Source organism: Salvelinus alpinus, chromosome 2, assembly GCF_045679555.1.
Source record: "Salvelinus alpinus chromosome 2, SLU_Salpinus.1, whole genome shotgun sequence".
In the NCBI taxonomy this organism is placed as follows: domain Eukaryota; kingdom Metazoa; phylum Chordata; class Actinopteri; order Salmoniformes; family Salmonidae; genus Salvelinus; species Salvelinus alpinus.
Window position 1 is genome coordinate 79,586,206 of NC_092087.1, and position 14,308 is coordinate 79,600,513.

General features: G+C 45.5%; 1 protein-coding gene and 1 long non-coding RNA gene across 7 annotated transcripts; both read right to left on the reverse strand.

Annotated features, from left to right (window-relative positions):
- Positions 1 to 2,140: 2,140 nt before the first annotated feature.
- Positions 2,141 to 4,230, reverse strand: LOC139551266 (uncharacterized). Its single transcript, XR_011670238.1, has 3 exons — positions 4,108 to 4,230; positions 3,976 to 4,034; positions 2,141 to 2,481 (listed from the first exon to the last, which is right to left on the reverse strand). It is a non-coding gene; the product is annotated as an uncharacterized lncRNA (long non-coding RNA).
- Positions 4,231 to 7,355: 3,125 nt separating this feature from the next.
- Positions 7,356 to 13,708, reverse strand: LOC139567886 (involucrin-like). Of its 6 annotated transcripts, none has more exons than XM_071389487.1 (5): positions 13,595 to 13,708; positions 13,456 to 13,508; positions 13,064 to 13,368; positions 10,119 to 12,826; positions 9,698 to 9,925 (listed from the first exon to the last, which is right to left on the reverse strand). In XM_071389487.1, exons 1-5 carry the CDS (start codon positions 13,621 to 13,623, stop codon positions 9,898 to 9,900), a joined length of 3,123 nt encoding a protein of 1,040 aa, XP_071245588.1. In that variant the 5' UTR covers positions 13,624 to 13,708; the 3' UTR covers positions 9,698 to 9,897. The 6 variants fall into 6 exon arrangements, with proteins under 6 accessions (XP_071245586.1, XP_071245588.1, XP_071245587.1 ...); XM_071389486.1 differs by having other exon boundaries at positions 10,119 to 10,446; positions 10,477 to 13,368; XM_071389484.1 differs by adding an exon at positions 10,006 to 10,042 and having other exon boundaries at positions 10,119 to 13,368.
- Between the last annotated feature and the right edge of the window lie 600 nt (positions 13,709 to 14,308).

Genomic DNA, 14,308 nt, shown 5'->3' on the forward strand with positions numbered 1-14,308 from the left:
TGGATCTTTACGGGATATGATAGCAGAGAGAACAGTCTATGACTTGGGAGACTGGAGTCTTTCACAATTTTTGGGCCTTCCTCTGACACGGCTTAGTATATATGTCCTGGATGGCAGGAAGCTTGGCCCCAGTAATGTACTGGGCCATACTCATTACCCTCTGTAGCGCCTTGCGGTCACATGCCGAGCAGTTGCCATATCACCAGGAGGTGATGCAACCGGTCAGGATGCTCACCGTTGGTGCAGCTGTATAACTTTGAGAATCTGGGGACCCATGCCAAATCTTCTCAGTCTCCTGAGGGGGAAATGGTGTTGTCGTGCCCTCTTCACGACTGTCTTGGTGTGTTTGGACCATGATAGTTTGTTGGTGATGTAGACAAGGAACCTGAAACTCTCGACCTGCTGCGCTACAGCCCCGTCAATGTGAATGGGGTCGTGTTCGGCCCTCCTTTTCCTGTAGCCTACAGTCAACTCCTTTGTCTTGCTCACATTGAGAGGGTGTTGTAATTGCACCACACTGCCAGGTCTCTGACCTCTGACTTGCATAAGTTCTCCCTCTACTCACTCTAGTTAACGATTTCACACAATATATTTTTGCAATGACTGCAATCTTTGATCTTTTATGACCAACTCATTTTGGCTGCACCGAGCAAGTTTGACCTATTCCTACAACAACGGTTGGAACCATAGAGAGCACATATGATACTGCACGCTTACAGTGCCTTCAGAAAGTATTCACACCCCTTGACTTTTTCCACATCACCTGAATTTAAAATGTATATTTTTTGTCACCAGCCTACACACACACACAATACCCCATAATGTGGAATAATGGAATAATTTTTGCACAAATTAATTACAAATGAAAAGCTGAAATATTTTGGGTCATTAAGTATTCAATTCAACGCCTTCGTTAGGGGAAGCCTAAATCAGTTCAGGAGTAAAAATTTGCTTAAGTCACATAAGTTGCATTCTGAGCAGTGAATTTCAAACAGATTCAACTATAAAGACTAGAGGTTTCCAATGCCTGGCAAAAGGCACTCATTGGTAGATGGTAGAAAAAAGCAGACATGGATTGTCCCTTTGAGCATGAAGTGATTATACTCTGGTGTCTCAATACACCCGGTCACTACAAAGATACAGGCCTCCATTCTAACCCAGTTGCCGTAAAGGAAGGACACCGTTCAGGGATTTCACCATGAGGACAATGGTGACTTTAAAACAATTAGTGTAATGGCTGTGATAGAAGACTGAGGATGGATCAACGTAGTTACTCCACAATACTAGCCTAATTGACAGTGAAAAGGAAGCCAATACAGAATAAAACATTTGAATCCTGTTTACAAAAGCACCAAAGTAATACTGCAAAAAATGTCAACACAATTAAAATTGTCCTGAATACAGAGAGTTATGTTTGGGGCAAATCCAATACATTAGATCACCACTCCATATTTTCAAGCATAGCGGTGGCAGCATCATGTTAGGGCATATGCTATCAATCATTAAGGACTGGGGTGTTTCAGGATAAAGAAAAATAAACCTGAATGACCTAAGAATAGGCAAAATCCTAGAGGAAATCCTGGTTCAGTCTGCTTTCCCACCAGACACTGGATGATGATTTCACTTTTCACCAGGACAACATAAAAGGCAAACTCAAGTGTTCCTGAGTGGCCAAGTTATATTTAAATCAAAACTATGCCAAGACCTGAAAATGGTTGTCTAGCAAGGAACAACCAAATTCGACAGAGCATGACATTTTTTGAAAATAATAAAATGGCCAAAAGTTGAACAATCCAGGTGTGGAAAACTCTAAGGGTACTTCCCCAGAAAGACTCAAAGCTGTAGTCACTGCCAAATGTGCTTCTACAAAGTATTGCCTCAAGGGTGTGAATACTTACGTAACAGAGAAATTTCTGCATTTCATTTTCAATACATTTGTCAACATTTCCAAAAACATATTTACATTATGGGGGTAGTGTGTGTAGATAGGTAATTTTAAATATATATATACACACTTGAATTCAGGCTACAATTTGGGGGAATAGGTCAAGGGGTATGAATTATTTCTGAAGACACTATGTACCAGCAACACAACTTTAAACTGATTCTTTAAGCAAAATATTGAAAATAATTGGTATAATTTATAGGCAGAAATTAAATGGTTTATTAATCATTAAATCATGCAACAGTAGTATCAATTTCTTTGTCAAAGACCTGCTGAGGCACGTGGGCCTGTCACGTCTGCTGGAGTCCTGTTGCTTCTGCCGAGGACCTATTGCTTCTGCTGAGGTAAGGGCGCCTGCCAGATCTGCCGGGGTCCAGTTTCTTCTGCCAAAGCAAGGGCGCCTTCTGCATCTGCCAGTGTCCTGCCGCATGTGCCGGGGTCTTGTTATGTCTGCGGAGACACGGGCGCTATTACTTCTGCTGGGGCATAGGAGCCGGTTACTTTTGGTGCAGTTAGGGGAATATATCCATAATCACCTAGGAAACAAAGACAAAGTTAAAAATAGAAAAATGCCTCGTTTTGTTTAGGGGTAGATCAGCTTTAATTTTGCAGATAGAAGCTACAATCTAGCAATGTAATGCCTGCATCATTTCCAATCACACATACAATATTTTCCACTAACCCTACCACCCCTCCCCTAATTGGAGTAAACTAATGAACAATAGTTAAGCTTCTACATACAATCTATTTTACAATTTTGTTGGATTCTATATTGGAAAATACTTCATGTTAACATACTACTTTACATATATAATGAATATAAAACTCTAACAGCTTACAGATGGTGGGCAATTAAGGTCACAGTAATGAAAACTTAGGACACTAAAGAGGCCTTTCTAGTGACTCTGAAAAACACCGAAAGATGCCCAGGGTCCCTGCTCATCTGCGTGAACATGCCTTAGACATGCTGCAAGGAGGCATGAGGACTGCAGATGTGGCCAGCGCTACAGGGAGACAGGACGGACAGCTGATCGTCCTCGCAGTGGTAAACCACGTGAAACACCTGCACAAGATCGGTACATCCGAACATCACACCTGCGGGACAGGTACAGGACGGCAACAGCCGAGTTACACCAGGAACGCACAACCCCTCCATCAGTGCTCAGACTGTCTGCAATAGACAGAGAGGCTGGACTGAGGGCTTGCAGGCCTGTTGTAAGGCAGGTCCTCACCAGAAACAACGTCGCCTAGGGGCACAAACCCACTGTCGCTGGACCAGACACGGTTTTGTCTCACCAGGGGTGATGGTCAGATTCGCGTTTATCGTCGAAGGAATGAGCGTTACAGCGAGGCCTGTACTCTGGAGCGGGATCGATTTGGAGGTGGATGGTCCGTCATGGTCTGGGGCAGTGTGTCACAGTACAGGGAAGACATCCTCCTCCCTCATGTGGTAACCTTCCTGCAGGCTCAACCTGACATGACCCTCCAGCATGACAATGCCACCAGCCATACTGCTCGTTCTGTGCGTGATTTCCTGCAAGACAAGAATGTATGTTCTGCCATGGCCAGCGAAGAACCCGGATCTCAATCCCATTGAGCACGTCTAGGACCTGTTGGATCGGAGGGTGAGGACTAGGGCCATTCCCCCCAGAAATGTCCAGGAACTTGCAGGTGCCTTGGTGGAAGACTGGGGTAACATCTCTCAGAAAGAACTGGCAAATCTGGTGCAGTCCCTGAGGAGGAGATGCACTGCAGTACTTAATACAGCTGTTGGCCACACCAGATACTGACTGTTACTTTTTGACCCCCCCTTTGTTCAGGGACACATTATTACATTTCTGTTAGTCACGTCTGTGGAACTTGTTCAGTTTGTCTCAGTTTTTGAATCTTGTTATGTTCATACAAATATTTACACATGTTAAGTTTACTGAACATAAACACAGTTGACAGTGAGAGGACGTTTCTTTTTTTGCTGAGTTTATATAACTACGGTTATTTGAACCAAATCAATATGTAGAACAACCACTCACCTTTTGGGTTATGAGAACTGGTTCTCTCTCCAATTAGCAGGCAACATACCCAAGAAACTCTACAAAACATTCAAATGTTACAAAACTGTTAGACAATGGACAGAAACTAGATCAATAAATGGAACCGCTAACCTTAACAAGAGTTCTAAAGCCATAGCTATTTTTCTAAACAAAACCACAATCATATTCAGAACTAATGCAAATGTTTTGGTTGTTTCTTAAGAATCCCCAGACACTGCTAATCAATGGCTAATCAATGGCTGGCTTATAAGTGACAACTGATATACTCAGGTGTTGCTAATTGCCCAATGAAAGTCAGGAGATTCGATAATTGCCGATTTTATTTGTATGTCCCGTTGCCCCTGGTGCGTGGAGATTTCACGTAACGACCAATGGAATGGTCTAAAATGTGCCATGTGTTGGATTCTACGTTTTGAACATTGAGATATTAAAGACATGATAGATCAGACACATTGTATATTAAGGAGTGAAAGAGACTGGGTCTGTAGAAAGACAGCTGTGAAAGACAGCTGTGGAATGTGTTGGGTGGACAAGAGGAGAGCAACGTGTTGATACAGGGTAGACAGATGGACCTCTGTGGATTAGATGGAGGGGTTGAGGTCAGGAGGTGAGAACAAATTCCCTGAAGGGAGTAATAAGGGTTTGGTATCTTGTTACTCTTTTCCTGTTAAACCGTAAGATGTAAGGATTGGAGAGAAGGAGTGTCTTAAGTGGGATATATATATACCTGATATGGGAGAAATGTTGTGTTGTCTGAATTACAGCTGTACAGAACCTTTGGGAAGAATTAAACGTGGTTAAAGCTTCTCTAGTGTCCTTGAGTTAATTACTCTGAAAAATAAGAACCTAATACATGTAAAACCGGGTTAGCGTTGTTTGTTGTTTGGAACCGGGCTGAGCCAGGGTTGCGTTTAGTTTTTCAGGTTCTGGAACGTTCAATTGAAAGGAAACTGTGCCGCACCGAATGACCAGTTAAAAATGGGTGAACAGGGAGTACAGGAGGGGCTGAACACGCAGGTGCACCGGGCGGGGTTCAGACCCAGGGCCTCGAGCTTAATGATGAGCTTGAAGGGTACTATGGTGTTGAATGCTGAGCTATAGTCAATAAACAGCATTCTTACATAGGTATTCCTCTTGTCCAGATGGGGTAGGGCAGTGTGCAGTGAAACGGCATTGTCTGTGGATCTATCGGGCGGTAAGCAAATTGAAGTGTGCCTAGGGTGTCAGGTAAGGTAGAGCTGATATGACTAGTCTCTCAAAGCACTTCATGATGACAGAAGCGAGTGCTACAGTCATTTCAGATAGTCATTTCGTTTAGTTACCTTTGCTTTCTTGGGTACAGGAACAATGGTGGACATCTTGAAGCATGCGGGGACAGACTGGGAGAGATTATGGCCGTTAACACTCCAGCCAACTGGTCCGTGCATGCTCTGAGGACACGGCTAGGGATGTAGTCTGGGCCGGCAGCCCTGAAGGTTAACACGCTTAAATGTCTTACATGGGCCACAGAGGAGAGCCCACAGTCCGAATGCATGTGTAATGTGTTATTTGACACTTTTGCAAGTAGACAGCATTTCAACCACAAAATACACACCCAAGACTGAAGTTATCATTCTCAGCTTTAATTTCCTTAACCTGTCAAAATGACATTTGGCACAGGACCAATGTTTCCGATGTGTTATAGCATTCGACCAGGTACTTAAAACAATCTGACCTGTGTTAACAAAATGACTAATGCGTTCTATCAACCGACGGCATTCTGGTGAGCACTACTTTAGTCTTCTGGGGCATCAAGTCGACAGAAGAGAAGCTGCATGTATTAAACTATAGTTGACAAATGGCCTTCCTAAAATAATTAAGCAGAAACTGGTCTAAATTGGTGGTGAAAGTAGCCATTAAGGTTAATTATGGTGGATCAAACTGCACAGGTAGGCTTTGATTTGTTTGACAGACATCACACACCCACGATATGCAAAACGGAGCCTGCAAAAACAGGATTGAGATGTTTATATGCCACCATATCCAAGCAGCATATACCAAAACTAGGGTACAAGCTTTTTCAGGTTATTGTTAACGGCATATGTTTAAATGTCACAGAACAAAAACTGGAAATATGTGTGCATGTAAATGTGTTCAGCGGCTATAACAGAACAAAACTTTTTGTTTTTCAAACAGAATTTGAACAACCAGTAGCGAAGAAAAAATATATACACATTTGAAATCCAGAAGATTAGTAACTGAACCACATTCCCTTTTACTACAAATTGCACTGGCAACCAACACTGTTCTCAACCAGCAAGCCAAAAGGTAGACATTAACCACACAGTATTTCAAACACAGGAAATGCACTAAAGTGTTTAATATTTTATCATTCAAGTAATGCAGGGTAGCATGAGCAGCAGCAACTCCCTGGCGGAAGCAAAAGCATACAGTGGAAACTAAAAGAAAGTGTCAGCAACTCAGAATTGTCATCCAAAGGAAAGATCCACCATTAGAATTATGTTGATTAGTATGAAGGATTTCAAAATCAGAAAGCCAAGTTCAGATGAGTAAAAGTTGTCCCTTTAATAACAGGTTGCGAGTTTTTAGCAGGTGGGGATATGCTTGGTTCAGATGCCAAACGTCACTATGGTCCTTGAGAGCATCTCCGCTATCAAAAATGTCTAAACTCCCCAGGGGTGTAGCAAGTTTGGGAGTAGACAGCTTTGCCATTCTCATAAAACCAATATGTAACTATATTGGGATCAGAACTGACTGTTCAATGATACTGCCTTAATGCTACTGGAGCTGACACATTGAGTGCTTTCATTGTCACCGTCAGACCCAAAATCCTGAGAAACATCACTGCTGCTAAAATCCATGTTGCTTGAGGAGTTGGCCCTCCTGTTCAAGCCCTGTCGCTTCTGCCGAGGCATTTGAACCAGATTACGCACTTGATGAGGCACGGGATCCAATTTCTTCACCTAAGATATTTTGGCTTGCCGAGGCATTATGGGTGGCCGCTTGCGCGGCACTGTGGCCGGATGCTTCCGCTGCCGAGGCACCGTGGCCGGTTGCTTCGCCTAAGGTATTTGGGCCAGTCGTGACGCTTGCTGAGGCATTATGGGTGGCTGCTTCTGCTGAGGCACGGGAGCCAGTTGCGTCACCCGAGGTATTTGGGGCAGTCGTGACGCCTGATGAAGCACTGTGGCCAGTTGCTTCAGCTAAGGTATTTGGGCCAGTCGTGACACTTGATGAAGCATTGTGGGTGGCTGCTTCTGCTGCTGAGGCACGAGATCTGGATGCTCCACCTAAAGTATTTTAGCCAGTTGCCACACTTGCTGAGGCATTTTGGGTGGCTGCTTCTGCTGAGGCACGGGAGTCGGATGCTTCACCCAAGGTATTTGGGACAGTCGTGATGCTTGATGAAGCATTGTGGCCAGTTGTTTCACCTAAGGGATTAGGGCCAGTTGCAACACTTGCCGAGGCATTGTGGGTGGCCGATTCCGCTGCTGAAGCATTATGGGTGGCCGCTTGCGCGGCACTGTGGCCAGTTGCTTCCGCTGCCGAGGCACCCTGGCCAGCTGCTTCACCGAAGGTATTTGGGCCAGTCGTGGCACTTGAGGAATTGTGGGTGGCTGCTTCTGCTGCTGAGGCACGGGATCCGGTTGCTCCACCTGCCGAGGCACGGGAGCCGGTAGGTTCCACTGCATTGTGGCCGGTTCCTTTTAATTTATTTTGGGGAATATATCTATAATTACCTACGAAAGAAAAGAACGTTTCAAATCGTAAAATGCCAGCATTTGAAGTTCTGGGATTTATACAGTGTTATTTTTAACTAGAAAAGCAAACGGCTCTGGGAAACAAATAATAACGTCAGCTAGGGAACCAGCCAGCTAACAGTTCACTTAGCTTGAAATGAAACCACTTTGTCAAAATTAGAAATGTGTCATATCTGAAAATGTAGCTAGCTAATGCTACACTATAAACATGCATCATGGACGCGTCTCCCTGTTAGGAATGCCATACCACGGTTGCACGGTTTGAAGATGTAATCCGGAGACAGGGGTTTTGTCCACCTCTTTAGCTATCATACTCTAACTCCACTGATATTAAAACTTGATCCTCCAGAAAACAGAGAGCAACACTTATGCAGCTCCAATATACAAAACATTTTTTTTTAAGCAGCGTTCCACAGGATTACCAACACAGACTGACGAGCTCAAATAGACAGACGGCTTCAATATGGCAGACCAATCCGAACTCCTCTGTATGTCCATCCCACTCATTATCTCAGACAATCATGGCTAGTGAGAAGTTTGCTTACTATTACTGTGGCTTAACCAGCAAGGTAATTTAACAATTGTTTTTGTATTTACAGGTGACATACATGTTTGTTATTAAGGTACATGAAAGTTCACATGTTCGAGAAGGAATTTCTGCCAAAAAAACGCATTTAGATTTTTACGTTCAAACGGCTCTCCTGTGAAGTCGTCACTTGCAACATACACCTAGTTTCCTGAATCGAGTCACATGTGTTATTTCATAGTTTTGATGTCTTCACTATTATTCTACAATGTAGAAAATAGTAAAATTAAAGAACCCTTGAATGAGTAAGTGTGTCCAAATGCGAGTGCTACTGCATGGTAGACAAGAGATTGTCCGAGAACACAGAATTTATTTTTTTTACATGAAAGCAGACCATTGAATGCATATACAATTTCGTCCCGTGTCATGAGTCTTTGGCCAAACAGGCAGTCGACTACAGCAGGCAAATGTGTTCATTTGTGTCAATGTTTGTGAATGAGTTCCATGTGACACATTATGCTAGCTAAGCTTCCCTGCTAGTGCCTTGCCGGCTTCATCATTGGAACTTAATAAACCCATTTAAGGGCTGAATTCTCATACTAAGCAGTTAGATTAATAATTGGTTAAGAAAAATGTACAAGTTTAAGACAGTCTGTACAGAATATATTGTTAATTGATAGGTTAAACCATTCCAGGCATCGTAAAATCAAATACACTGGATCCATTCTATAGGAGCCTGTGGTACAATAAATGGATGAGGAGGAATGGGCTACAGGTGAAGAGTATTGAGGCACGTCAATGTAAAAGGCCCCATCAAAATCGTGTTGAAGCTAGAACGTTTTGAATGGGCTGCGTCTCAATCCACTGCATCCACCTGTCGCATCTGCGGTGGACAGGGGCCGAGCTACAGTGGTGTTGGTCAGACACCCCAAAAAGCAGTCTATAAACATCTATAGCGTCAGAACGGTTTGGCCTACAAACTATGACCATTATGGAAAATTGACTCCCGAACATAGTTACGTTTCCCTCTGACCCCACAATTGTAAGACGCATCTGAAGGTAACCCATACAAACAGAAGTATGGAGGTAGATGTGCCAACAGGGGTTTAAGTGACCAAAATAACATTTGAGCCATCACCTAGATATGGAACAGACACTGCTAAACTGATTTGACTTTGCCATGTGGCGTGGGCTATAGTATAAGGCAAAATACAAGTTTTAAACCAAAAGGTCACTCAATTCTAATAGCTAAATGAGCCATGGTCTGACCATCTAAAACCAGTTCCCTGTATGTTAAATTACTCACCAACAGCTTAGACTGAGGTTGAAGACCGTCTCACTGTATACAATGCATGCCTACATCTAAAGTACGAACATATGAGGAATGTCTGACAAATCACCCCTTGACAAATGCTTTCATGTAGACCCAAGCTTTTATTTTGAACAACCAGTAGCGAAGGTGAAAAGATTTGAAAAACCAAAGAATTAACTGAACAGTAGTCATTTTTACTACAGACTGCACACCACCTGTTCTCAGCAAGCATTGGACATGAGAACCAATATCTCAGAGACAAGGCATTTTTTAAAGTAAAATTGTTTATGGATTCCAGCATGCTAGAGCAGCAAGAGCACCAGCAACTTCCTGGTTGAAACAAAAGCAGAAAGAACTGCAGTGTCAGCAACACAGAATGTTAAGTAACCAATGTCAAAAACAATTCTCACCATTAGAGCTTCTAGAGGATGAATCCATTACATTTTCCTGTTGATAGATATGGTTAGTACAAAGGACTTCAAATTCAGAGCAAAGTTCAGACCAGGTTAAAGTTATCCATTACCTTGCAGAAAGCTTCACTAGTGGTGGATATATGCTTGGTGCACCAATGCCAACATAACTGTCCTTGGGAGCATTTCCACTGTCAACAGGCATAGCCTCCCTAGGAGTGTAGCGGGTTTGGGAGAAGACAGTTCTGCCATTCTTGTAGTGCGATTCGGAACGGTAGGAATAGATTGGGATGACACCCGACTGTTCAACAATGCTGGCCTGAGAACTAGCAGAGGGACTATCTTCAGTGCTCTCGTAGTGCTTCTGCTGAGACATTGGGGCCAGTTGTTTCTGTGGCATTTGAGCTACATGCCATAATTGCTGAGGCATGGGGGTCAGTTGCTGCTGTGGCACGGCAGTGTGTTGCTTCCGCTGCTGGGATCTTTGAGCTGGATTCCTCACTTGCTGGTGTATGGTGGCCAGTTGGTTCTGCTGCGGTTCAGCAGCCGGTTGCTTCTGCGGTATTTGACCTGGTTGGCACTCTTGCTGAGGCATGTCGGTCAGTTGCTTCTGCGGTAGAGGCGTGGAGGCCGTTTGCTTCTGCTGCTGGGGAAATTGAGCTGGATGCCACACTTGCTGATGCGTCTGCGGCATGGCGGTCAGTGCAGCGACTTGTTGCTTATGGACCATTCTACCTGGATACCACACGTCGTGAGGCTTCTGCGCCAAATGCCACACTTGCTGAAGCATGGCAGCCGGTTGCTTATGCTGCTGGGGCATTTGAGCGGATTGCCACAGTTGTTGGGGTATGGCAGTCAGTTCCTTCTGCGGTAGATGCATAGGGGCTGGTTGCTTCTGCTCCTGGGGAAATTGAGCTGGATGCCACACTTGCTGGGGTGGCTGGGGCATGGCGGTCGATTGAATTTGCTGCTGAGGTTCAGTAGCTGGTTGATTTTGCTGCTGATGCATTTGAGCTGGATGCCACACTTGCTGGGGTATAGCTGTTGGTTGTTCCTGCAGTATAGGCTTTGGGGTCAGTTGCTGCTGGGGCATTTGGGCTGGATACATCTCTTGCTGGGGCATAGTGGTCAGTTGCTTCTGCGGTTGAGGCATTGGGGCTGGTTGCTTCTGCTGCATGGTGGCCAGTTGTTTCTGCTGCTGGGGCATTTGAGATGGATACCATGCTTGCTGGAGTATAGCTGTTGGTTGTTCCTGCAGTATAGGCATTGGGGTCAGTTGCTGCTGGGGCATTTGAGCTGGATACATCTCTTGCTGGGGCATAGTGGTCAGTTGCTTCTGCGGCAGAAGCATGGAGGCCAGATGCTTCTGGGGCATTTGAGCTGGAGACCACACTTGCTGGGCCAAGGCGGTCAGTTGCTTCTGCTGCTGAGGTTCAGCGGTTGGTTGCTTCTGGGGCATTTGAGCTGGATACCACATTTGCTGAGGTTGCTGGGGTATGGCGGTCAGTTCCTTCTGCGGTAAAAGCATTAGGGCTGGTTGCTTCTGCTGCTGGGGATTTTGAGCTGGATGCCACTCTTGCTGAGGCATGGCGGTCAGTTCCTTCTGCGGCAGAGGCATGGAGGCCAGATACTTCTGGGGCATTTGAGCTGAATACCTCACTTGCTGGGGTATGTTGGCCGGTTCCTGTTGCTGCTGGGGCATGTGCACAGGATGCAACTCTTCCCACGTTATGGTGGCCGGTTCCTTCTGCTGCTGGGGACATTGAGCTGAGGTCCACACTTGCTGGGCCAAAACGTTAGGTTGCTTCTGGGGCATTTGAGCTGGATACCACACTTGCCGAGGTTGCTGGGGTATGGCAGTCAGTTCCTTCTGCGGTAAAGGCATTGGGGCTGGTTGCTTTTGCTCCTGGGGAAATTGCGCTGGATGCCACACTTCCTGAGGTAGCTGGGGCATGGCGGTAGGTTCAATTTTCTGCTGAGGTTCAGCGGCCGGTTGCTTCTGCAGCTGGGGTTTTTGAGCTGGATACCATGCTTGCTGGGGCATGGCGGTCGGTTGCTGCTGTGGTATGGTGGCCGGTTTCTGTTGCTGCTGGGGCATGTGCACAGGATGCAACTCCTGCTGCTGAGGTTCAGCAGCCGGTTGCTTGTGCAGCTGGGGCATTTGAGCTGGAGACCACACTTGCTGTGCCAAGGCGGTCAGTTGCTTCTGCTGCTGAGGTTCAGCGGTTGGTTGCTTCTGGGGCATTTGAGCTGGATACCACATTTGCTGAGGTTGCTGGGGTATGGCGGTCAGTTCCTTCTGCGGTAAAAGCATTAGGGCTGGTTGCTTCTGGGGATTTTGAGCTGGATGCCACTCTTGCTGAGGCATGGTGGCTTGCTTCTGGACCATTTTAGCTGGATACCACACGTCATGAGGCTGCTTGGGAATAGGGGCCGGTTGCCACACTTGCTGAAGCATGGCAGCCGGTTGCTTATTCTGCTGGGGCATTTGAGCGGATTGCCACAGGTGTGGTGGAATGGCGGTCAGTTCATTCTGCAGTTGACGCATAGGGACTGGTTGCTCCTGGGGAAATTGAGCTGGATGCCACACTTGCTGAGGCTGGAGCATGGCGGTCAGTTCAATCTGCTGCAGAGGTTCAGCGGCCAGTTGCTTCCGCTGCTGGGGCTTTTGAGCTGGATTCCACACTTGCTGGGGCATGGCAGTCAGTTTCTTCAGCAGCATTTGAGCTGGATGCAACACTTGCTGAGGTTGCTGGGTTAAGACGGCCGGTTCTTTCTGCTGGTGAGGTTCAGTAGCTGGTTGCTTTTGCTGCTGGGGCAATTGAGCTGGATGCCACACTTGCTGGTGCATGGTGGCCGGTTGCTTCTGCGGTGGAGGCATTGGGGCTGGTTGCTTCTGGGGCATGGTGGTCAGTTCCTTCTGCTGCTGAGGACCAGTAGCTGGTTGCTTTTGCTGCTGGGGAATTTGAACTGTATACCACACTTGCTGAGGTAGCTGGGGTATGGAGGCCTGTTCCTTCTGATGCTGAAGTACAGTAGCTGGTTGATTCCAGGGTATTTGAGCTGGATACAACACTGCTTGAGGCTGCTTAGGATAACTGGCCGGTAGAGTCTGCTGTTGGATCATGGCGGCCGGTTGTTTTTCCTGCTGGGTCATTTGAACTGGATACCACATTTTCTGAGGTCCCTGGGGCATGGGGGCTAGTTGCTTTTGCAGGATGGCGGCCAGATGTTTCTGTTGCTCTTCGGTCAGCTGCGCTTCTAAGGGAGCTGTTGGAGAGTTGTAATTACCATATCCTTTAGACCTAAGTGAGCCTGCATCAAGCCATGCTGCATGAGAACCTGGTGCAGAATACCCATCACCTAGGTTAGAAGAAAGTAAAGTAAGATCCCAGCCTTTGAAGTTATTGGATCAACACTGTTACTTGAAATTAATGTGTAGAAACTCACTTGATGTAGAACAGGTTATCCCGCCAATTAGCAGGCAACAAAGCCAAAAAACTCTTTAAAAAAGAAAGTCTGTTAAAAACAAAGCTACCTGTAACACCTGAAGGACAAGGGAAACTAGATCAATACTTTAAAAACCTACCTGAAAGCGATTCCAATCATCACGGCCATTTTGCGTCTCAAAACCTCCCCAGTAATCAGAACTAATGGCCGGTATAAGCCCTAGCATAATATCCCTTTTGCTGTATCTGGCAGGCTTTTTGGTTGCTCCTTTTAAACAAATCCCAGACCCTTCTAATGTCATTGGCTAATTAAGGACAGCTGTAAGCCCCTGAACTACATTTGATTCCTAATTCCAAATTGACCCCTAAATCCTACACCCTGGCCTAAACACTTCTGTGAATCAGAAATGATTGAATAGGTTTAAGCAATATGGCCACAATTGCATCCAGCCTATCAGAAGGCAAGGTGAAGCAATTACCATATTGCTTTAACCTATCTGATCGTTTCAAATGCCCATAAGTGACTAAGTGATAGGTGTAGGGGCTAGGGGTTGATTTGGAATGCAGTAATTTACTCAGGTGTGGTTGATTCTCTAATTGAGTTCCTGACAGGTTAAGGCCACTAATTACTCCCCTCACCTACAGTAGTTGTCTAGGTCTTAATTGAAAGGAAAAAACAAAAACCTACAGACACTAGGCCCTCCATGGAATGAGTTTGACACCCCTGCTCTAAAGTAGGAAACACATTTTGTCTTGGCACTTCATTGATCGGTTTAAATTATTGCTTGTACAAAATTCACTTGGTTCATTTGAAGATTAGAGGCTATATGAGCAGTTAGGCAACATTATTTTAC